The sequence below is a fragment of the Ochotona curzoniae genome, unplaced genomic scaffold (genome assembly GCF_017591425.1).
Source record: "Ochotona curzoniae isolate NIBS_2020 unplaced genomic scaffold, NIBS_Ocur_1.0 scaffold_3208, whole genome shotgun sequence".
NCBI classification, from domain to species: domain Eukaryota; kingdom Metazoa; phylum Chordata; class Mammalia; order Lagomorpha; family Ochotonidae; genus Ochotona; species Ochotona curzoniae.
Genome location: NW_024467106.1, coordinates 28,145,685 through 28,168,837, shown reverse-complemented (window position 1 = coordinate 28,168,837; position 23,153 = coordinate 28,145,685). Strand labels below are relative to the sequence as shown.

Sequence of the window (23,153 nt, the reverse complement as noted above, 5' to 3'; positions counted from 1 at the left end):
AATATGCTTGTTCCCAAGTAAGTCACCTTTGATGGGGACAAATAGCACCCTTTGCCGACAGATGAGGATGCACTCAGATGACTGGCAGTGACAGCAGCTGGTATTTTCTGAGCACCCAGGCCTGGCCATACCTGATGTAATTAGCCACCAAACATACTTAGCACATATTCAGCACATCATGTGCATTTTACAAATATCAGCCATCATGACAACTGCTTATTTTCTCAACTTCCATGTGAGACATATATTATTATTCCCATTTCCCAGACAAGACACTTGAGGCTCACCTCAAGCCATGTGCGCAACAAGTAATAGCAGGTTGTAGTGTAGGCTGGCTAAGTTTCAGAACTATGTGGCAAGGTGGGTATTGTATTATTCCCACTAATGAATGAAAACTCAGCATTCCACTTTAGGCAACTTGTAAGTGAAAACCGAGAACTTAAACCTGACTTTGGGTCCAGAACTCATGCTGACTCAACACTTGCGCTTGGAAAGTGCACCTGCTCCTCATGCCGTGAATGCTTCCTCTCCTGTCTTACCCCTGGGTGGTGCAGAAGCACTCCCTAACGAGCCAGATAGCATGCACAGCCCCTGCCCTCACTTCCACAGCCCTGGAACCTCACGGCTCACAAGGTAACATTGTGAGAGGATGGATCATGCTGGGGGAGCCCCATCTGACTTCAAGGAATGCCAAGAAAGGAGCCCACAGGCCCGGGACTGACCGTGACTCCGAAGAAATTGGTCTCATTCATGGCATTGAGGATGATCCTGCCGAGCGTGTGGTCTGTGTAGTTGAAGTCCTGGATGCGCTGGTGCCGGCTGCTGGCATGCAGTGTCTCCATGGCCCTCTGCAGCGTCTTGGCGATGACCCAGATGCCATCATAGGCATAGCCATGGAACTTGCTGGGCCCCACGCCTGATCGCTTCTTGTTGTACTCCCTCTCGTACTGTTGTGGAGTCTGGAGAAACAAGGTGGTTGGGGAAGCCTCAAGTTAGAGCCAATGAGGAAACAGGCCCAAAAAGAACTGCTGTTCCCTACCTCCTGCTGTGGGCTAGGCACAGTGTTATACCTTTCTCATGCAGCTTCTTCCACCATACCCATTTTCCAGATGAGGAAACTGATTCAGGGACTTGGCTAGTCAGGGATGAGCCTTGAGCCCTGTCTGTCTGGCAAGCCTTCCCCTAGATATTTGCAAGGCCTGGACTAGAGTGGCTTGGAAAGCCCTTCCGTGTCCAAAGACTTTGTACATACATGAGGAACTTTTGGCTTCCAAACCATAAGAAAGCTACCCTGCTGATAATTCTTCCAGAGAGGAATTTGGAATTCTGGGGCTCTTTGGAGCTCCAGGTTGTACACACAGCAGCACACAGGGAGTCAGCCCCACTCTGCAACCCACTTCCCCTGGCCCTCCCACACCAGCTCCATCCTGCAGCCCAGACAGGCTCAGTCCACATTTCCTCCCCCTGCCAGCCTCAGCAGTCACTACCCTGGCAGCAGCTCCAACTGTCTGGGCAGGGGATTCTGCGGTTGGGGGGAGGAGGGATCTAGAAGCAGAATGAGGAGTACAGGTTCTGAGGCTATCCCCACGGCCTTGTGGATTCTGAGCCTTGAGGGGTCCCTGGGGAGGTCCTCTTAGAGCCTAGCCTGGGCCTGGCGCAAGTGGCAGGTGTCCAAGTGAGAGACATCTGCCACTACTTTTATCTCCCAGAAGGCAACAGTATGTGAATAGCTTGGCCTTAAAATGAAGACCTGCTGCACTCCACATGAGCAGAGTGCCATGAAGGAACTTTCTTGGTGACATTAACATGAGACTGTTCTGAGGCGCTTTTTCCCGGGGTCCTTGGAGCTTATGCCCATAAATGAATGATATTCTACAGGAAGTCATTGCCCTCAGCCCCTACCTCAGTAGGCCTTTCCTCAAAATCACTTCTGACTTCCTCAGCCAGAAATGGCTACAGGGCCTGCGGCCTAGTCTTTGGGAAAAACCCAGATAGAAAACCTCGGCTCTTGGTTCGTGGTCCATTTACCCTTAGGAATGGCCCTGGAGACAGTCACACATGCCTCTGTTGTGTCCGGCAAGAAGCACAGAGGTCCGGTGATTTGCCCAGTGTCACACAGTGTGTGTGTGTGTGTGTGTGTGTGTGTGTGTGTGTGTGTGTGTGTGTGTGCATGCATGCATAGTCAGAATAGCTTCCTACTCCATCTCTGCTATATCCTTCATCTTGTTTCAGAGGGTCTCATTGCTTTAGAAAACCACCATGGTCCTCTGAGAGTGGGTCTGGTACCCAGAAAGATTGGGGAGGAGGGGAGCTGCTCCATCCATGGCATGTTTTCTTCTATGGCTGGAACCCACTGTGACCAAGAAGCTGGGGCTCTTGCCCAGTTACTGTTGCAGGGACTTCCAGAACCTGAGGGCAAGGAGTTCTCCATGACCCCCCAGGCCCCAGCAGGGGTTCTACCTCCTGCCTTCTGGTTTTATGGCTGCATCTGGGAGCTCAGTGCTTCTCCCCTTTTATAACTTCCCACCGGAAAGCAGCCTCTCTCATTCTATCAGCTCATTCTGCTCTTTATGCCAAAAGCACACCAGGAATACTTCCAACTCTAAGGGTCTTGCAGAGCAGCCTGTATCTGACTGGCTGAGCTCCGCTGCTAGAGCCCCATCCTCAGGGCACTTTCTGCCTTGCATTCCCAATGGGGGTGTGTTGGGAGGCTTCCTTTAGGAACCCCCAGTCAGCCTTGGCCTGGGCTAGGCATGAGCCTCTCCTCCTTCAACCTGTGTGTTCTTCTGTCCCATGCAGTCAGCATGCACCAAGTGGCTTCCTCACCGGCCCTTTGTAGAGTGCTCCTGCTCCAACCCTTGGCAGGATGTCCTCAGCCCACACAGGATGGTCAATACTGAGTTGCTTCTTGTAGAAGGCTGGCCTGGCCCACCTGTTCTGGAAGCCCCTTCCCCAGGCCTGCCCCATCCTCAGCTTAGTCTTCCTCACTTCACGTGCACCTGCTGCCCTATCTCTAGCTCTGAGCTCCTTTTGCTTACTGTCTGGTAAGTAAGCTCTCTTCCCTACAACTGCATCTCTAACTCACCCAAGCTCAGAGAGGTCAATGATGTGATCTGTCTTCAGCACCTTAATGTCACCAGAACCCCAAACCATACCTGAATCAGCCCTGTCTGTACAACACAGGGCACACATCTGTTCCCACACCATGCAGCCAAGATCTTCTGCCCAAATAGAAAAGGTGCAAATCCCTGCAAACTTGACATGGGGTATTTAATTTTAAAAATCAGTGTTGGGGCTGATGCTGTGATAAAGCTGGCAAAGTCACCTCCTGCAGTGCTGGCAACCCAAATGGTTCCAGCGGTGCCACTTCCAGCTCTCTTAATGTGTCTGGGAAAGCAGAAGAGGACGGGCCAACTGCTTGGCCCCTGCACCCACGTGGGGGACTCAGATGGAGCTCCTGGCTGCTGGCTTTGGCCTGGCCCAGCCCTGGTTGGTGTTGTCATCTGGGGAGTGAACCAGTGATAGAAGGTCTCTCTTCCTCTCTCTCTGTAACACTGCCTTCCAAATAAATAAATCTTAAAAAAAAATAGTGTCAGTTTGTTAAGAAAAAAAAGGGAATCTTCTTTTCATTTTAATTTCTTTGATTAATGGCTGGAGCAAGCTCCTTTCAAATGCTGACCAACCACTGTTTATTTCTCTGGTGAATGTCTTCTTTATACTGCGTTGCTATGGGGACAGTCACATCTTTTACTGTTTTATTTTCCTGCATCCTTGTTATTTTTTTGTGCTCTACAACTTGGTTATATTTTCTTTGATTTTAAAGTGTGATTTGGGACTATCTCAGGTGGTTCATGCAATTGTTGTTGGCTATTTTCAAAGTATGAAAAACTGGAGTTGGTGTTTGGTCACCACTTGGGACTCTTGGGTTCTATCCTAAGTGCCTGGTTCAAGTCCCAGCTGGTCCACTTTTGATCCAGCTTCCTACTAATGTTTACCACGCGATGCAGCAGGGGATGTCTCTAGTCCCTGAGCCCCAGTCATTCGGCTTAGTCCTGTCATGGGTATTTGAGGAGTGAACCAGTGGTTGGAAGAATACCTCTGTTTGTCTATGGAAGGAGGCCCCTGCGGCTTGCTGTCCCTTCTTCACTGTGTGTCTAGGACTCCCCTCGGATCTACCCAAGGGCCTCCAGGGGCTGCTGCTACCCCTTGTTGATCCTGTTGGTTCCAGCTATTGATCCCTGTCAGGTGGTCTTTCTAGACACTTCCCAGCCCTCCAGCCTGAACTTGGCCTTGGGCAACCTCCTAGGGTCTCCAGGATCCACCTAAAGTCAGAGGTCCAGAACTGAGCCTGAACTGAACACTTCTAGTATGGACTGGCCATGGACAGCTGAGTGCTACTTTTTTTTTTTTAAAAAAAGATTTGTTTATTTTTATTAGAAAATCAAATATGCAGAGAGGAGAAAAGACAGAGAGGAAGATCTTCCGTCTGCTGAGTCACTCCCAAAGTGGTTGCAATGGCTTGAGCTGAGCTGAGCCGGAGCCAGGAGACTGGAACTTCTTCTGAGTCTCCCATGTGGGTGCAGGGTCCCAAGACCTTGGGCAGTCCTCCCAGCTGAGTATCACTTTTTTTTTTAAAGATTTATTTTTTATTATTTTTTTATTGGAAAGGCGGATATACAGAGAGGAGAGACAGAAAGGAAGATCTTCCGTCCGATGATTCACTCCCCAAGTGACCACAACGGGCCGATACTATGTCGATCCGAAGCCAGGAGCCTCTTCCGGGTCTCCCACGCGGGTGCAGGGTCCCAAGACTTTGGGCCGTCCTCGACTGCTTTCCCAGGCCACAGGCAGGGAGCTGGAAGGGAAGCGGGGCTGCCGGGATTAGAACCGGCGCCCATATGGGATCCCGGGCGTGCAAGGCGAGGACCTTTAACCACTTGTGCCACCGCGCCGGGGCCCCGAGTATCACTTTTTAACTCCTTAGATACCAGGCTTGGTTTGGTTTTGTGCTGGTTGGTTGATTGCTTTTTGATGGGAACAGTAGAGGGATCATATTTATGGGATTTGACCTTAGGCCAGCACCAGCTCCTAGAACAACTTTTCAGGTGTGCTTCTCCTCAAGTCCATTTCCTTTCTAACTCATAAATCTGCTGTTCTTCTCAGGAGGAGGAGTGGGAGGGAGCCGAAGGCCAGGGCACACAGCTGCTTACCACGTTTCTGTGGGAAGAGTCCTTGGAATAGGACACAGGTGCTGCTAAGCTCTGCAAGGTGACCTCACTCCTGCTGTCTTTGCTACCACATTATATCCTGGGCCATTCATCACTGTTCCCAAGGGACGCCAGCACCAATCTCCCTTGGGCACAATAATGACAGTATGAAGAGACGCTCACGATTGTTGCAGAAAAAGTAATAGTTTTCTCAGAGCAGGCGTCCATTATTCCAGCAGAAGACTTTCTTCCCTCGTAAAGCTTTCTCTGAATAGTGATTAATTACTCACCCATCAAGGTCAAGTTTAATGTTGAGAGGTGAAAAGTTTCTATGAAGATAACTTCATGTACATTGTTCCCATTCCTGATGGGCTGTGCTCCAGCATACTTCTATAAGGCAGTTGTTGGACTGTGGAGCATATTATCTCATAGAAACTAGATGATAAATAGTGGGTAGGTTCTCAGACTAGCCTACTCCATGTCAGTAGACTTTCCAGATTTGTTATCTTGATGGAACAGAGTCTCACTTTCTGGGAGAGAGAAGGGTTTTAGGATGGAAGAGGGGAGGACAAAGAGGAGGATAGATTCACTTTTGTACCTGGCCCTCATAGAGGCTCCAGGGGCAGAAGCTTTCTCTGGCCCTCCCCATGGGACATGTGAATCTCATAGCCTCAAGTGGAAGGGGGGTGTTGAAGCTATTTTAGCTGCTGCTTGCCATCCTCCAGTTCAGAGCTCACTTGAGTAGTGGGTAGTGACATGCAGGTGCCAGCTCAAGAGTCAGGAACCTAGTGAACTTAGTCAATTGCATGCTACAAACTCCCAACTGACCCCTCCAATAGTCTGACCATCGAGTTTCTCCATAGCTGAGTCTCCTGGAAGACTCCTATGGGCCTGGGAGGCTGTAATATCTCCCAAGGCAGAGTCCTGCCCCCTTCAGGGTGTGTGTGTGTGTGTGTGTGTGAGAGAGAGAGAGAGAGACAGAGAGAGATGCTGAGACCTGTCTTGGGAACGCATCGTCCACCTGGCTTCCAGCAACCTGAGCTCAGCCTGCTTCAGTGTCCTGTGGCATCACAGTGGACATGGCTGCTCCCTCCATACACGATGGCCCTGTTCATGCCTTCCCCTTAGTGAGTTTCTCCTCCTTTAGGGCTAGGTCAGGTCAGACTTCCATTCTGGGATGAAATAGTGTATGTCACACCAAAGCTGCCACTGGGAACATTGTAAATGAATTGTAAACGCAGCTTTCTGAAAGCATCAGAGAGCATCCAGGCTCCAGGATGGAGGGACTGATATTCCAGGGGAAAGAGGAATGCTTTAAGCTGGGCCCAGTCCTCCTGCTTGCTGTTCCTAAGCGGATATTTCCTGTGCTGTATGTAGGGAAACTAGTTGAAGAGAAACACTGAGCTTTTCTCAGCTCATCGGGGGTGGAAACCCTACAACTACCCTTCAATGTTTCCAAAGGAAGCCTCAGACAAAAAGGGACCGGAAAAAAGGGAGACTTGGGTTATCAGTGGCACTTTCTTTTCTTTTTTTTAAAAAAGGACTATTTAAAAAGCATACACACGCACACACACACACACACACACACACACACACATTTGCAGGGAGAGAGAAAGGGAGGCTGGGACTCAGTTAGGTGTTCCAATATAAGATGTTGGTATCACAGGGGTGGTTTCACCAACTCTACCACAATGCTGGCATCTGTGGGTGGTATTTTCATTTGAAATATTGTATAACTATGTTGAATAGAGCAAAGAGCTAAAAACCCAACCAAAAGGATCAGGGAAAACAACTGCTAAGCTCCAAAGAATTGGGAAGGCAAAAATGGGACCTAGGGTTGGTAAACACTCTAGAATTTCAGTTGAGAACAATAAATGGCCCAACATGAGGAAGGAGGGCAAACCCAAACAGATCAGGACTTACAAAATGAAAACCAAAATAGGGACATGTCGTGTGTAGGTTGGATGAAGGGGAATGGGAGCTGCCCCTTTCAAACTGCCTGCTTGAAGAGAAACAAATTGCTGGAGAAAGGCCCCCTTGAGTGTTTAGTCACGCTGTATTTCATCATAACTCATACAGTATAGCAGGAGATGGGGCCAGGCAATATTTCAAAAAGAGAAGGAAGTAAGGAGAAAAAAAAAAGAAAAGAAGAAAAAAAAAGGCTAGAAACAAACTGCTAGGTACTTTAAATTTTGAAACAATGAGGGATAGACCAAAAAAGAGTAGAATTTGTATGTTAAATAAAATCTTAAAAGATGCCAAATATCAGCAGAGAACTGAAAGCCACACATGAAAAAGTTAAATGGAAATTCTGGTAATATAACAGATCAGTGAAATTAAGAAACAGCATATTAGACGTAGCAGAAAATAGATTGGTGGAATGAATGTTCATAGTCAATATTGAAATTAAAGCACAAGAGGAAAAAGGAGAGAAAAAGAAATGAGACCGAGAGATAAGCACAATGTGTGGAATATGTCTTGGTAGGAAAAACACTGACAGGAGCACCTTTCAAAAAAAAAGATTTAAGTATTTTTAATGGAAAGGCAGATTTACACAGAAGAGAGAAGAGGAGAGACACAAAGATCTTCCACCCACTGATTTACTTCCCAGGTGGCCACATGGCCAGACTTGAGCTGATCTGAAGCCAAGAGCCAAGAGTTTCTTCTGGGTTTCCCTTGTGGATGCAAGGTCCCAAGGCTTTGGGCTGTCATCTATTGCTTTCTCCAGGCACAAGCAGGAAACTGGATGGGAAATGGAGCAGCTGGGACACAAACTGGTATTCATATGAGATTTTGGCACATGCAAGATGAAGACTCCGCCACTAGGCTGTCGTGCCAGGCTCAGGAGCAACATTTAGAGTCTACCATGAAGCCTCTCCAAACACTCATGAATCTACAAATTGAAGCAGTGCAGGGAACTCTGTGAACTTCAGTCAAGTTGAATACAAGCACAGCGTAGTAAAACCTAGAAGACCAAGTCGAACACCAACTCTTCAATGCAGTTAGAGAACACAGTCATCATCTTCAAAAGAGCAACGAGTCTGACAGCTGACTAAATAGAAACAATGGAAGCAGAAGACAATGTAATGACAGGAAACATGAACCTGTGAAAGGAAGCAATAGACAACCCAGTCCCTTACACTGAGTTCATAAGCACTTCAGGATCAAGTGGGGAAAGAGGGAACGTTCACACAGCACATCTTGAGAGAAGTTGTCTCAAGCAGAAGCAGATTTTTCCAGGCAGGAAAATAACCATCATATGTATAACAGATATTCAGGGAGGAGTGGAAAGGAAGTACAAATGTGGGAGTAATGTCTAGAGAAATAATGGAATTTGGACCCAGAAGATCCAAGAAATCTATAAGACTCACACACTTCCAATTGTCAGGTCTCACAGAATGTAACTAAGATCATAGGGCATTATTAGTTAAAGGATAGGCAACTAGATTAATAGATGGTTATGGACATCCCGGGAATAGATCCACACAATGCACAGTTGTGGCAGAGGTGACACAATAGCACATGTCCCAGAGTAGGAGAGGAAGGGAGCCTTTTTGGTAAATGGTCTTGAGTCAACTGGTTGGTTTTAAGAGGGGAATGAATCTCTACCTCACTCAGACCATACATACATCAATTGCATGTATAGTTTCAACACCTGTGAGAGAGGTAATACAATGCTCCAGGACAAGATGGGGGTTGGGGGTATCTGGCCTGGAGGTGAAGACACAAGATAAAATGCTCATGTCCCCTATCAGAGTGTCTGCATTCCATTTCTGCCTTTTGCTCCTAACTGCATCCCACCACTGCAGACCTGGAAGGCAGAGGGTGCTGGGTCGGGCTGTAGGGTCCCTGGTACTCACACAGGAGACCTGGATTGAATTTTTAGTTCTTAGTTCCTGGATTTGGCCTGGTCCAGCTCTAGGTGCTGTGTGTATTTGGCAAATGGACCAGCAGATGGGAATTCTCTTTCTCTCTCTTTCTCTCTCTCTCTCTCTCTCTCTCTCTCTCTCTCTCTCTCTCTCCTGCCCTCCCCTTCCTCTCCCTTCCTATCTTTTCCCTCGTAAGATAAACAAATATTTTTTTTTAAATGTAAAATGCCTTCAAGTGTTGAGCTGGGCAAACAACTTAGGCCATAATCATCTAACCATGAAGAGGACTAATAAATTAAATCATGCTAAAATTAAGAATTTCTACTTATCAGAGTATCTCAAGAAAATGAAAAGGTAAGTTACAGACTAAGAGAAGAAATAAAGGCAGGTGTTGTGGCTTCTCCCATTAATCTTCTGCCTCACCTGTAGTGCCAGCATACCATACAGGTGCTGGTTCAAGTTACTGCTGTTCCACTTCCAATTCAGCTCCTTGCATATAGACTGGGAAAGTAGTGGAAGATGGTTGTAGTTCTACGGCCTCTGCAATTACGTGGGAGACATGGAAGAAACTCCTGGCTCCTGGCTTCAGCTCAGCTCAGCTCTAGCCATTGTGGCCATTAAGGAATGAATCGGTAGATGCAGGCTTTCTCTCTTTCTCTCTCTTTCTCTCTCTCTCTCTGAATCTGTCTTTCCAATACAAATAAGTAAATAAATAATTGATCATCAACAATGCACATTATGGGTGATGGATTTATATCCATAATGTAAAAGAACTTCCAAAAATGAATAAGAAATAGGCATTGAAACCAATAGTTTGCAGAAGGGCATGCCAAAATGACAACAATGCCACAAAAAGATTTTCAACTTCATGAGTCACCAGGGAAACTCACATTAAAACTTAAACCAAGGTACTCTGACACACTTACTAGATTGGCTAAAATGTAAAAGCTGACTAGATCCCAAATTTGTGAACAGGTGAACTGAATGGAACTCTTGGCCATCTCTGGAAGCGGTATAAGTTGGGATGACTCCTTTCGAGCTGCACTTGGCAGTATTTACTAAAGGTAAACACAGGCCTATTCTGTGACTTGGAAATCCCAGTCGTAAGTATGCCCCCGATGCTGTGCATATATATTAACAAAATACATCAAATGCTTAGAAATAAATAAAATGAGTATGTATGAGATATCTACACAGGTAATTCAGAGGACTTTGGATAGAAATTAAAGAAATAAGTAAGCACAGGGTTGTGTAGAATTCATGGGTTGGGAGATTGTCTCATTAAGGCACCATTTCTCCCCAATCTAGAGAGTCAGTAAAATCCCAATAAAAACCGAAGTGTGTGTGTGGAAGCTGACCTCCTAAGGAAGTCAACTTTGGCCAGTGGACACCAGTAGGTGTCCCTAGAACTGTGTCCCTCCTTCTAAAGCTTGTGTCCCTGTGTCATGTCACCTAGCTCCCAGGGAGTGGACACTCAGAATAGGAAGGAACAGTAGCTTTGCACGGGAAGGTGAGGAGCAGAGGTAGCCATGGCACTTTCCCTTACCCTACTCTAGATCCCTTCATGTTCTTGGTCAAGGAGTTCACATTGCAGATGCATTGAGATGGGTGCAGGTCTGCATAGGTCATGGGCCCTGGGAATCACTCCTTTTGGAGTTTCCTCTAATACTGCCATGTTGAATAAACATCCATATACAAGCCCATTGGTTGCAGATGTGTCTTGCCAGAAAACATCTCAAACTCTTCCCAACAATGAGCCTGTGTTTTCAATGACGAGCTGGGATCATCCCTGAGGTTCCTACAGATGCCAGGGTTCTGTGGACAGACATGTGCCACCTCGGTCCAGCTCTGTGTCTCAGCAAGAGGATGGTGACAGGAAAGGCCTGTACTTAACAGAGAGCTGAGCCAGAATTGTCAGGGCCCACAATGGAGATTAATATGATGGAATTTTGAAAGTGGCAGTTAACACTTGGAATGGCGGATGTCCACAGGGCAGTAGCACAGAACTCAGTAAGCAGAAGGAGCTGGATAAGAAGGCCCAAAGCAAGTGCCAGTGGCTGCCCTCATCAGGTTCTGGAAGACTAAACTCTGCAGGTGGGCACTGGGGAGGGTCAGAGTTCATGAGAGGACCAGAGCCTAGGACTGGGTTCTTCCTCTTAACAGAAAACTCTTGGGTTTAACGGTGACAGCTGGGAACAGCAGGACATCACAGACAGGCACATAGGAGAGAGAATTGGGAGAAGGCATCCAAAAAGGGACGTGGAACTTATCTGGACAATAAGATGCTGGACTTTATGCTTGGAAGATGCTTGCAATGAAAGAATCTCAACTGAATTTGAACTGTGGTAATGCAACAAGGTGGAGGAATCCACCAGGGGTGGGAGGTTGGGGAGGGGTGGGAGGAATCCCAGTGCCTATAAAACTGTGTCACATAATGCAATGTAATCAATAAAAAAATAAAATTAATTTTTAAAAAAGGGACATTGCTGTGCCCACTTGTCTGGCTTTCTCTAGCAGGAGGCTTGCTTCTCCTGGGAGAGTCTGGGTTCAGCAGAATTGACTGCATCTCATGGGTGACATAACAACCACATTGTGGGTACCTGGTGCTTTACTGAGTTACTTCCCATAGAGGTGTCACCTGAGTGTTGATCTGAAAGCATTTCTTTTCTTTCTTTTTTTTTTCCTAAGATTTATTTATTCTTATTGGAAAGTCAGATATACAGAGAGGAGGAGAGACAGAGAAGAAGATCTTCTGTCCACTGATCCATTCCCCAAGTGGCTGTATCAGTTGGAGCTGAACCTATCTGACGGTTTTTCTGAGCCTGAAGCTTTTTATGGGTCTCTCACACCCCCACGTGGGTGCAAGGTCCCAAGGCTTTGCGTCATCTTCGACTGCTTTCCCAGACCACAAGCAGGGAGTTGGATGGGAATTGGGGCTGCCCAGATTAGAAGCAGTGCCCATATGGGATCCTAGCACATGCAAGGTGAGGACTTTGGCCACTAGGCTACCACACCGGGCCTCTGGATGCATTTCTAAGTGTGCCATGGCTTCTAGTGGATAGTCTGATGCCTATTGGGATTAGGAGTCCTGGCCCCAAGCCCTGGATTTTCTCCTGACCTGTTGGGTGAATGCTTTAGATTGCTGGAGTGCCAATACATTTCCACACACTGGGAAGCATGAAACAGAACTTGCGGTGAATACCATGGTGCAGAGGGTTAAGTCACCACTCGAGATGCCTGCATTCTGTAATGAGGTGCTTGGGATTGGCAAGTCCTGCCTCTGTCTTTTCCTATCCAGTCTCCTGTGAATGTGCCTGGGACAGTAGAAGATGGCTCAAGTACTTGGATTCCTGCCACCCACATGGGAGACCTGCACTGAGTTCCTGGCTCCTCACTTTGGCTTAGCCCTGCCCTGGCTTGCTGCATGCTTTGGGAAGTGAAATGGTAGATGGAGGATCTCCCTCTTTCTGTGTCTCTCTCTCCCTTTCTGTCATGTACCCTTTCAAATAAATAATAAATCTTCAAAATAATTCTCTTTAAAAATGATTCTATCACAGTTCTGGAGGCCAACGGTCCAAACTCAGCTATTCTGCTTACAGTCCAGTTCCCTGCCAATACATCTGGGAAGGCATCAGGGGACAGCTTATGTTCCTGCCTCCACATCATGAATCTGGATGAGGCTTTGGGTTTCTTGATGTTGGCTGGGGCCAACAGATGGAGGGTCTGTTTCTTTCCCTCTGTGTACCTCTTATTTCCAAGAGAAATTTTTTTTTAAAAATTTGATGATGAAGAGTTTTGGTGTTCCCTTAAATTTTGCTGTTAGTCATGCCATTGTTTGATTCAATATCTATGAGGATGGGCACTGGGGCCCCTCAACTTTCAGACGCCATGCTGATGGCTCTGCCCAACCCTGGAACTCCTGTGAGTGGGTCACCCACAATGGTGGGGTAAACAAGCCCAAGGTGTCCCTGGCCTGGAAGAGGCCAACCCCCAATACAAAAAAACTGAGACAGCAAGGGAACTGAGCAATGTCAGGGTCAGTGTCGAAACCCTTCCTCCAGAGAACACTGTGACAACTACACCTTCTGCCTGCCTGCCACTCATACCCCTTAGTAGCTCCCTGCCATTGGCAAAATTCCCACTCCTGTCTTGCAGCTTCTCACAGGCCTCACCCCTCTGCTCTCACAGGTCTCCCCTACACAATTCCTCAAGTCTTTCCACCTAATTATTACATTGTCTGCCTTCCTGGATGTTTTTTTTTCCTTTTTTTTTTTGTATTTTCCTCCAATTTCATATTATCTTTAGATTAAAATGTAGTCTATCCCTGGATTCAAGTATACTGAAAGTGCCCTAATAATTTGTCACTTTTGGACAAATCAATAAGTCATGTGCTTAGGGTTACCTATAAACATATATAAAGCATACTTTATACACACAAATATATTAATGTTATTACAAAGCTTGTTCTTTAAATGAAACTGGAACTGCACAAATGCTGGGGTTGGGTAGACATGCAACTATCCATGGTCAGAGAAGACAAAAAAGACAGAAAAAAATGACACCACTGTTGTATGGTATTTTGACCAGTGGGCAACATGGAGAGACAGAAGCTGCATCTTCCTGAGCAGAAATCCCAACAGAGTCTAGAGGTTAGACTGTTGTCACCTGGCTTTTGATGATAGGTCTATTACTAGAGAACAATGTATGTTAGAGATGTTTTCACATGTACCCTAGCACTTGGTCTCCACAATAGCCAAGGACACTTAGGGCAAGAGTCAATAACCCAGAGCCCTTGGTCTCAGGTCCTCCTCTGAACTGCCCAAAATGATAGCATCATGGAGATAGTAGGCACCCTGCTGGTCCCTGACCCATCCACCTGCTAAGGCCAGAGCAGAGTGTCTGCACCATTACCATGCAGATATGGATGTTCTGGCTCAGAGAGCTCATGCTAAGTTCATATGTATGGTAGATGGCAACACTGGGCTCAGGACTTGTATGTCTGCTGAGAAGACTTCCATCTTCTCCAGGACAGTGTTGGGGCCTCTGGAAGGTGACTTCCAGAGGGAGGGGCGGAGGAAAGTAGACTGGGACCCCAGGCAAATGTAATCATCTCCAAAGTCACTGTTACAAGGCAGGGCCTCATGTCTTCTATGTTTGGGGTGGGTTTCAGGCTTGCAGCATCCTTATCCATCCAGGAGAGGGCTGACTACCCCTGCCCCCCACCCTGTTTTACAGGCAAGAGTCACAGAGGTTCAATGACGTGCTCTAAGTCATACAGCAAAGGCCTGGGCGAGATCGGTACCTTGTTTGTTGTTTTGTCAAGACAAGAGGAGGAAAGAACAAGAGGATGGGGGACGGAGTGGGAGACCAAAGCACTGACCTTGCCTGAGATGGTCTTGATTTGTTTGGAGCTCAAGGGTTCGAAGTCCACGCCAATGTAGCCCTCCATGGCTGCGAGAAGGTGCTTCCGGAGGCAACGGGACGAGTTGGCTTCTGTGTGCACCTGCTCCCACCAGGAGGGCTCGTACCAGCCTGGGATGATCCACTGGTATTTACTGCCATACATGTTCTCCTCGTATGCCTGCAACAGACAGGGGCATGGGTAGGCACCAAGAGACAGACATCTGCTCACGACTCGGTGCCCTATAATGAAGGCAGTTGGAGGTCAGGCTTCCTCTTCCCAGAGGCCGACTAATTCTTTCTTTCTTCTTCTTCTTCTTCTTTTTTTTTTTTTTAACCTGCTTGGTTTTCTCCTTGTCTCTGAAATGACCCAAAGTAGGTTACTGACAGCATGTATGATAGTTATAAACCCTGGATAAAAATTCAGATACTAGGGGTCTGGGAAAATGTAAGCCATAACTTGTGTACTACAAGTAAAAGCAAAATAGAGATGAACTGACTAAAGCTTTCATATTTCACCAGGAATTCCATGGCTGCCCAAAAGAAAAGGGCAATAAGATTATTTATATAGTTTGCATTATCGTTAATAAAACACACCAGGCATATGGGGAAGCAAAGTGTTTTCTAGTCTTTACATCTAAATAAACAAAAAGCCCCAGGAAATGATATTGTCAAATTAGCCATCCTGGCATCTACAGCAGCCTTATGCCAGATAGCTTTCATGATGCTAATCTTGTATGGCTCTTTTTAAAAAGCCCAGGTTATGCTTCAAGACCCAAGCCAGAGGAAGTGGTTTTCACAGGACCAATTTAAAGCATGAAATTATATATTCTGTCTCTTGGCAACACGAAAAGCTTTATCCTAAAGCACATTCAGATCATACAATACAAATCTGTACATGTCCCTTACATGGTATATGCTCTGCATACATTCTATTTTCTACAGTACTTATTTATTTATTATTGTAAAGTCAGATAGAGAGGAGGAGAGACAGAGAGGAAGATCTGTCCACTGACTCACTCCCCAAGTGACTGCAACAGCTGGAACTGAGCCGATCTGAAGCCAGGAACCTGGAGCTTCTTCTGGGTCTCCTACATAGGTGCAGGGTCCTAAGGCTTTGGGTAATCCTTGACTGCTTTCCCAGGCCACAAGAGGGAGTTGGATGGGAAGTGGGGCTGCCGGGATTAGAACTGGTGCCCATATGGGATCCTGGCAAATGCAAGGCAAGGACTTTAGTCACTAGGCTACTGTACCAGACCCCACAATTTCTATTTGTCATCCACATTTGCCCTGGCAGATGTTGAGGACAGGGTTAAATTCCTCAGTTTACAGACAAACAAATTCACAATCAGAGAGGCAAAAGGGCAACCTTTCCAGGTCATACATCCAGGAGGGAAAAACAGGTCTCAAAGCCAGGTCTGCCACCTCCAAGGCTGCAAAGCCTCACTGCCTGACTCCCAGCGCAAGAGAAAAGTCCTCAAAATGTCCCCATCACCTGTGTCTGGCTTTTCCTCTAACTGCAGTTATCTTACACTGGGCAAACGGTGCTTTCTGTCAGCTGAAGTGCACACAGGACTATCCTGTCTTTAGGGCACACTCTGGCCCACCAGCACTGAGCACACAACAGAATTCCCAGGAGCACATATATCCTTAGTAGGGGCCAGAAGGGTCAGAAGTGACTTTAGAGACTGGAGAAGGGTGGCAGGTCCTCTGGGCCACATTGGTCACATTTTGAAACCTGAACCAGAGCCAGCCCTTCAGCTAGGGAGTCACCCACATCAGAAGTACCTGCTGTGAAGAAACTCATGTCCCAGCACGTGGTGTTCCTTGGCCTAGAATGGACTCAGCAGGAAAGGCCAGGAGGATGTGGGGCAGACAGCAGCTGGAGAGACTGCTCTGGATTCTGGAAGCTTTTGGCTGCCCTCAATGTGGGTGCTGGAGCTCAAATCAGATTCTGAGCACAGAAATGGGGGCCAGGGTTGCTGGTAAGTTCTGGAGGAGAGTGCAGTGTTACTGTCAGGTCTAGGGACACAGAGGTGACAACAGGTGATTGCTCTACAGTTCCTCGACACCTGAGAAGGCCTGGCCTGCAGTGAGGAGCCTCTCACAGTTACAGGTGGAGTGGAAGGCACAAAGCCGCAAGCTGGAGGGTTTGTCCCTTGATGTAAGCCAGCTGCAGCTCCATGGCCTCCACCCATTGGTTCTGGGGCCTAAATAGATGATGTGGAATCAAAGAACCCTTCCAGTATCTGGAGGCAGGGAGCACAACCCCTTCCTCTGGACTCCCCTGATGCTATGGGACCTTCACCTCACTCATTCTGGATGTTATATTTCTTGCAATGCAGCCTCAGGTCAATCACCTCCCTAGCTGTATGATGTTGCCTCAATCAAAAACTGTCAGGGAAAAGCAGGGAAGAGCTTCATATTTCAACGATCTCACAAAATCTCTGTTGGACCAAAACACAAAGTCTCCTGAACTTTCCTTTATTGAATGGGATTAAGTCCTTAGAGGTGTCTTTGCAAAGAGAAGACAACGGCCGGTGCTGGCTGGGGACTACACTTCGGATCATCCTGGCAACTCCAATTCAGCTCATCAGTGTGACTTTACAAGTGTCGTCCTTTGGGGACCCTCATTAACCCTGAGTGGCCTGACCATTTCTAGATTCAGTGTACTCTTATGGCCACCCTGGGAGGCATGTGCTGCTATATCCATTCTCTGGATGAAAAAAGCTGGGTACAGGGACTGAGAAATTTGCCCATACATGGTACATCCGAGGAACCAGACTCAATACCTCCCTCCACCCCTTGTGTAAACTTCCCCTCTTTGCAAAGCAAAGCAACAGTTCTCTGGAAGCTTGTGGTTCATCATGAAGCATACATGAGCAGGCAGCTCAGAGCACAAAGTCAGACCAGCAGGGGACAGTTCCTGGCCAGCCAGCAGCACCTGGGCCGAGTCCCGCCTTGGAAACGAAGGGTCCAAAAAGTTGAAGCATAGTGTGCTTGAACAACAGCGACATTTTGTTTGGCACATTCACCAATTTTGACAAAGCTCAGTCTTTTTCTGGCAAAGTTCCTGACCTTCTGGGAACAGCAAAGAACACAGCCAGGCAGCCTAGCATCTCTGCCGCATGCCAGCTGGGTGGCTCTGACACACAGCTCCTGGGGCCAGGCCCATCTCCTCCAGAGGCAGGAGTGGAGCCTGCTTCTATGTGCCAGTTTGAGACTTGACTGAGCCAGTGTGTGCCTCATGCCTGGCAGAGCACCCTCACAGTCCCCTCATGCTCCCGTCTTCTACTCACGTGTGGTGCCTTCTTCAGGCACCGCCCAGGTCATGCATGATAACACTCTTGGGCCTGGAGGATATTGCTCCAGATGCCAGATGGCCCCAGCTGCTGGACTTGGAGGCTCAGAGCTGCTTTTTCATGGCTTTTTGAGTCTTTGCTAGCTCCCTGGTAGAGATTTCACTTTCCACTGTTTTCAAGTCCCTCACCATGCTCTGGCATTGCTATTTCTCAGCTGCTATGAGCTTAGAATGAGTGGCAGCTGCGTTGCTATGCATACGAGTCAAGCCAAAGTCAATGGGCTGTGAGTGTTTAAAGGTTCTCTTGCCTAGAGAGTGGGAGGGGCTCAGGTGCTGCACCTGTTGCTGAATACCCAAGTGTCTCTGGGCCACCAGGTAGTATTCACATGTTCAAAAGAGCCGCATGATAGGGCATGGGTGATCTAGGGATGGGCTGGAGCTTATTTGTCTCCTTTGCTGGATGGAGTTCTTGGAGGGCGGGACCCTGTCTGCTTTTCCCGAGGGTCTCCAGTGCAGGACTTGGCACAGAGGGTTCTTGATGAGCAGCTGAATGGCAGAGTGAACGCACTCTGCAGTTCACTAGCTTCTTGTGGTTTCTGATGCCTCTCGCCTCTGGTGGAAAATATGGTCTCAGACCCGTGACCACCAAGCAGGCCTTCCTGGGTGACAAGGGAGTGAACTGAGCTCGCTTTGTAGCCGGTCAAGCCAATTTGGTTCTTATTAGCTGCAGCCTATATGATGTAAATTTTTTTCTAAAAAATCCAATTTTCTCTCTTGATTAAGTTTCTTTTTGTTCCTCTCCTGCCCATGCAAGTAGAGCATATCCCTTCTGTCGGAATCTTCATTAACAATACCGGTAATAAACCCACACATCAGTGAAGCAGCCACCAGCCAGAGTGTAGGGGTGGGGGACACTCAACATTGGTCTCCTCAAGCCCCACAAGGCAGATAAGGCAATGCCCTCTGCATCCATCAGCTGGGACCAGAGATGGAAAAGGAACTGCCTGAGGTCACATAGCTGCCAGAGTGAAATCTAGAAGCCAGATCAGAGAGCTGGAGAATATGAGGACGAGAAGATGACTGCTCCCAGTGGGCTATAGCCTAAACAGGGCTATCAATAGGCTTTGCACTTGCTGGACTCTGCTCTCCCATGGGGTGCAATTCTAAGGTCAAGGTTATGGCAGTCCACCATGGGGCGTGCACTGCAGTACAAGCTTGTTTTCATCTGGTCTGTGCTGTGCCCCAAGGAGCCCCTCCCCATCCCTTGCCTGTCTCAGCCTAGCAGGAAGACATGAGCTATAAAGTCCACCAGGACAGACTGTATCTGAGGGTCCCACCAAAGCCCACGGGGACCTCTCCACCTCCACCCTCTGGGGAAAGCAGCTGCTTGGGAAGACAAACAGAAATGCCATCAGAAGCACAGGAGTTCAGCAAGGTGGAGAGAAAAGGGCGATGGAGAGGGATGCAGTCCCACACTGAGTGGATGACTGGCAGCTGGGGTTGGGGGTGCACAAGGAGGACAGCCCTGCCCAAGGTCCCCACCCACTGTCCTGACTCATCCCAGGGTGTAGCAAGGAGAGAAAGCCCATCAGGTCTGTGCGCAATTTTGCCAAAGGCAGATGGTCTGTGCCAGATGTGGCATCCCCAAGGATCACATTTTGTCACCTACTGCTCCTGGGGGAATTGGTTTGCTTCATTGGGTCAACATCTATCCCTGCTCTAGAAGAAATCAGATCTCTAACTTGGAATGCTGTCTTCCTGTTGCAAGTGGGCTGACTTGTGGCTGACATGGTGGTGCAGTTGGGTAAGCTGCTGTCTGTGATGCTGGCATCCCCTATCAATAAGAGCACTGGCTCAAGTCCCAGATGTACTTACAATTCAGCTCCCTAATAGTGTGCATCAGAAGATGACCTAAGTGCTTGGGTTCCCACCAGCCACATGGGGGACCCAGATGAAGTTCCTGGCTCTTAGCTTCTTCCTGTCCCAGTTCCAGCCATTGCAGCCATTAGGGGAGTGAATCAGAAGATAGAAAATCTTTTTTGTTTGTTTGTTTCTGTTTCTCCCTCTCTCTCCATCACTCTTAAAAAAATAATGAAATGGGGCCCGGCACTGTGGCCTAGCGGCTGAAGTCCTCGCCTTGAACGTGCTGGGATCCCATATGGGTGCTGGTTCTGGTCCCAGCAGCTCTACCTCCCACCCACCTCCTGTTTGTGGCCTGGGAAAGACAGTCGAGGACGGCCCAGGGCTTTGGGACCCTGCATCTATGTGGGAGACCCAGAAGAGGTTCCTGGCTCCTGGCTTCAGATTGGCACAGCACCGGCTGTTGTGCTCACTTGGGGAGTGAATCATCGGATGGAGGATCTTCCTCTCTGTCTCTCCTCCTCTCTGTATATCTGACTTTGTAATGAAAATAAAATAAATGTTTAAAACAAACAAACAAAATAATGAAATGGGCTCTTTCTGTATACCAGGTGCTGTGCAATGGGCATTTGCTCATGCAGTCTTTACCAACATCCCATGAGATAGGTACCCACTTTACAGAAGAGAAAATTGAGACACGGAGAATGTAAGCAGCATGTCTGACTTCAGTACTTAGGGGAGCAGGAAGTCAATGTTCAGCTGACTGACTCTCCAGTGCCAAGCCCCTTCCAGGGTCATCTGAAATATCAGCCTCATAGCTCCTCCCACCTCCTGGGAAAGTCAGAAGATGATTGGTTCTTTTCACCCAGTGGAGAGGCCTGGGGATGAATGACCCTACGTGATGTTGGCTTTGGTCATTCTCTGCCCTGGCTGCTGGTCCCTTTTAATTCCTGCATCTGTCTTAAGTCAGGGCACCAAGGGCGGGCAGGTTGCTCCACGTGGAGTCTCTCCCACTGGAAGCACCCTGGTGCAGAAGGGCAGTCCCAAGTTACCCTGGCTCTTGGCCAGCTGTACTTGCAGCAGTGACCTTGGTCACAATACACTGTGGGGACTCCCAACTGGCGTCCACAGACACTCCCCAAGTCCTCTCTGTTCTCACCTCAGCTGCACATCACTCACTTGGCAGCTTGATTTATTCTAATACACTCCTGCATTGGAACCATTAGATTTAATCTTCTTGGATCGAATCAAATGCTCCAAGCCATTAGGGTTCTTCGCACCCTTGCTGTGTCATCTAACATAGTTTACAACTTCTAGAATGCTTACAAGCCTGGCACATGTAATGTCATCCAAGTTACTATAAAAAGGTCAAGAACAGAGATGGGTAGCCCTTTGCTAGAGATGACATGGTCAAGAGTGTTAGTGTAATGGAAGCTTGTGGGATAGACAAAGGCTTGTGTAATCAGGGGAAGGGAAGGCATCAAATTAGAAAGGGTTAGCTTGTGCACTAGAGGCTTTATATGTAACTTACAGACTAACATCATTTGTGGGAAAATATCTTCTGGTTCTGTGCAGGGCATAGCTAGGCTGGGTGGCCTCAGCATGAACACACAGGGCTTGGATGAGGGGTTTTGGGAATCGGTGCCCTGGCTCCTTCTGAGATAGCAGTGCTCTGAACCCTGCTCCCAGAGGAGACAGGACGTGAGCACGAGCCTTGGGCGGCCCTGCCCATAGAGCTCTGCCATGGCCCATAAAGTCCACCGGTGCCCATAGCCACCCACCATGCTGTATACTTACGCAGCAGAACACTTTGGCCGCCATGTTCTGGTCGAACTGGCCCAGGATGATACGCACGTCATTCCCCTGTGGACAGAAGCACATGGATGAGGGCAGGGAGCCCACAGGCAGGGCTTCGGACAGTGGGTTGTGGGGCACTCCCAGGACAGGCAGGGTGGTCAGTCCACCCATGGCTGGAGGATGAACCTCAGCTCGCTGGGGTCTGTGAATCCCTCGGCTTGTCCAGCAGGCAGTCTGAGGTCACCCTGACCCTGAGGCCTCACTTTGTCATCTTCCTCACCTTACAGGCAGGGAAACTAAGGCCAGAGGAGGATAAAGGCTTAGCCCAGGTGTGCTGGGGGAGTTGGTGGTGGAGGCGAGACCCTCAGGCAACCATGATCCCCCTTTATTATATTCTAGATTTTTCTTTTGAACAGTCAACTCCTAGAGACACTTCCAGGGCTAGCAAAACTTCCCAGTAAAGAGGGCTTGGTGTCCCTCTGAGCTTCGTTTAAATCTCAGCTCCACTCACCAGGCCAACTCCCCTTTCCTTCTCAGTCTCTGCTTCCTTATCTGAAAAATGGGGACATTGGCAGCTGAAGAGCTAAGGAAGTGCCACCTACATATACATGGAGTGTTTCCTTGGTCATTTCAAGCTGACAGGCCCTTTGGACAGTCTCATCCCACACATAGTGCAAGGAGCTACAAATATCCCTGAAAGAGGGACATTCTTCTCTGCCAGGGCAAGGAAACAGCCCTGACCACCACAGCTTGGTGGCCGGGGCTGTGACAAGAGATGGTCAGTTTGCTGGAGTCACTCCCATCTGCCATGGGCCCCCTCAGCCCCTCACCCCACATTACTGTCTGCATGGCAGACCCTTCTGTTCTGTCATCTCTTTGCACTTGGACTACTCATCCTCTCAAATGCACAAACAAAAGCCTCCTGCTTTGGCCACTGCCCTGGATTCCAGGGTCTGATACCCAGCCCTGTGGCCATGGAAGATAAGAAAAAGTTGTTTGAGTCCTCTCTTGCCAGTCTGCCTTGTGGTCCTTTGGTTCCTAGACTGGGCCAGAGTGTTTGTCTGTGAATGGAGAAGGGAGAGGGAAGGCTTCCCCTCCCTGAGAGCAGTGCCCACCTGATGGTCCTGCTGGGGGCACCAAGCCAGTGAATCCTTGTGAGGGGCTCCACACATGGCCCAGGCACACAGCTGATGCCCAAGAAATGCCAGCTGCTGACAGTGGTGTGTGCCCTTCCCCCAGGCTAGCTTTATCTCCCAAGGAATATTCCTGATCTCAACGGGGTTAGGAGGTGTCTTCTGCTTGAAAGCCCCTATGATTCATTCAATAAACCTTTCCTAAACACCTGCCTGAAGCTCCCCTCCTGGATCATGCTAATGGGCCCCTGATTCTTTTCTGGGGGCTGGGCCTAGCTCCTAATGAAGAGCTGAGGATGCAGGAGAGTAAACATGGCAGCCCCACCTGTCCCCACCCCAGCCACTTCCTGCCCGCCGCAGTGAGACCCATCACTGCAGGTGGCTCTGCGCCCTCTCTCCCTACCGTTCATCTCTTCTGCCGGCCTGCAGCCTTCTGATGCTTCAAGCAGAGACACAAGCCTTGAAGACAGGTTTTTAGCATCTTTCTAAATTGGAAAGTGCTGACTGGGAGGCCATTTTCCTCATCATGTATTTTAGCAAAATAAAAAAGGCCTGGATGCTAAAATAACCCTTCGTTTGCAGGCAA

At 48.3% G+C, this 23,153-nt stretch overlaps 1 protein-coding gene across 1 annotated transcript in view; it reads right to left on the bottom strand.

The window, feature by feature from the left end:
• GABBR2 (gamma-aminobutyric acid type B receptor subunit 2) overlaps positions 1-23,153 on the bottom strand; it is a 326,347-nt gene that overhangs the window by 121,211 nt on the left and 181,983 nt on the right. Inside the window, exons 5-7 of the mRNA XM_040962792.1 lie at positions 21,435-21,500; positions 14,457-14,657; positions 723-959 (exon numbers count right to left, since the gene is read on the bottom strand). Coding sequence (XP_040818726.1) covers positions 723-959; positions 14,457-14,657; positions 21,435-21,500 — 504 coding nt within the window. The remainder of the gene's footprint in view (positions 1-722; positions 960-14,456; positions 14,658-21,434; positions 21,501-23,153) is intronic.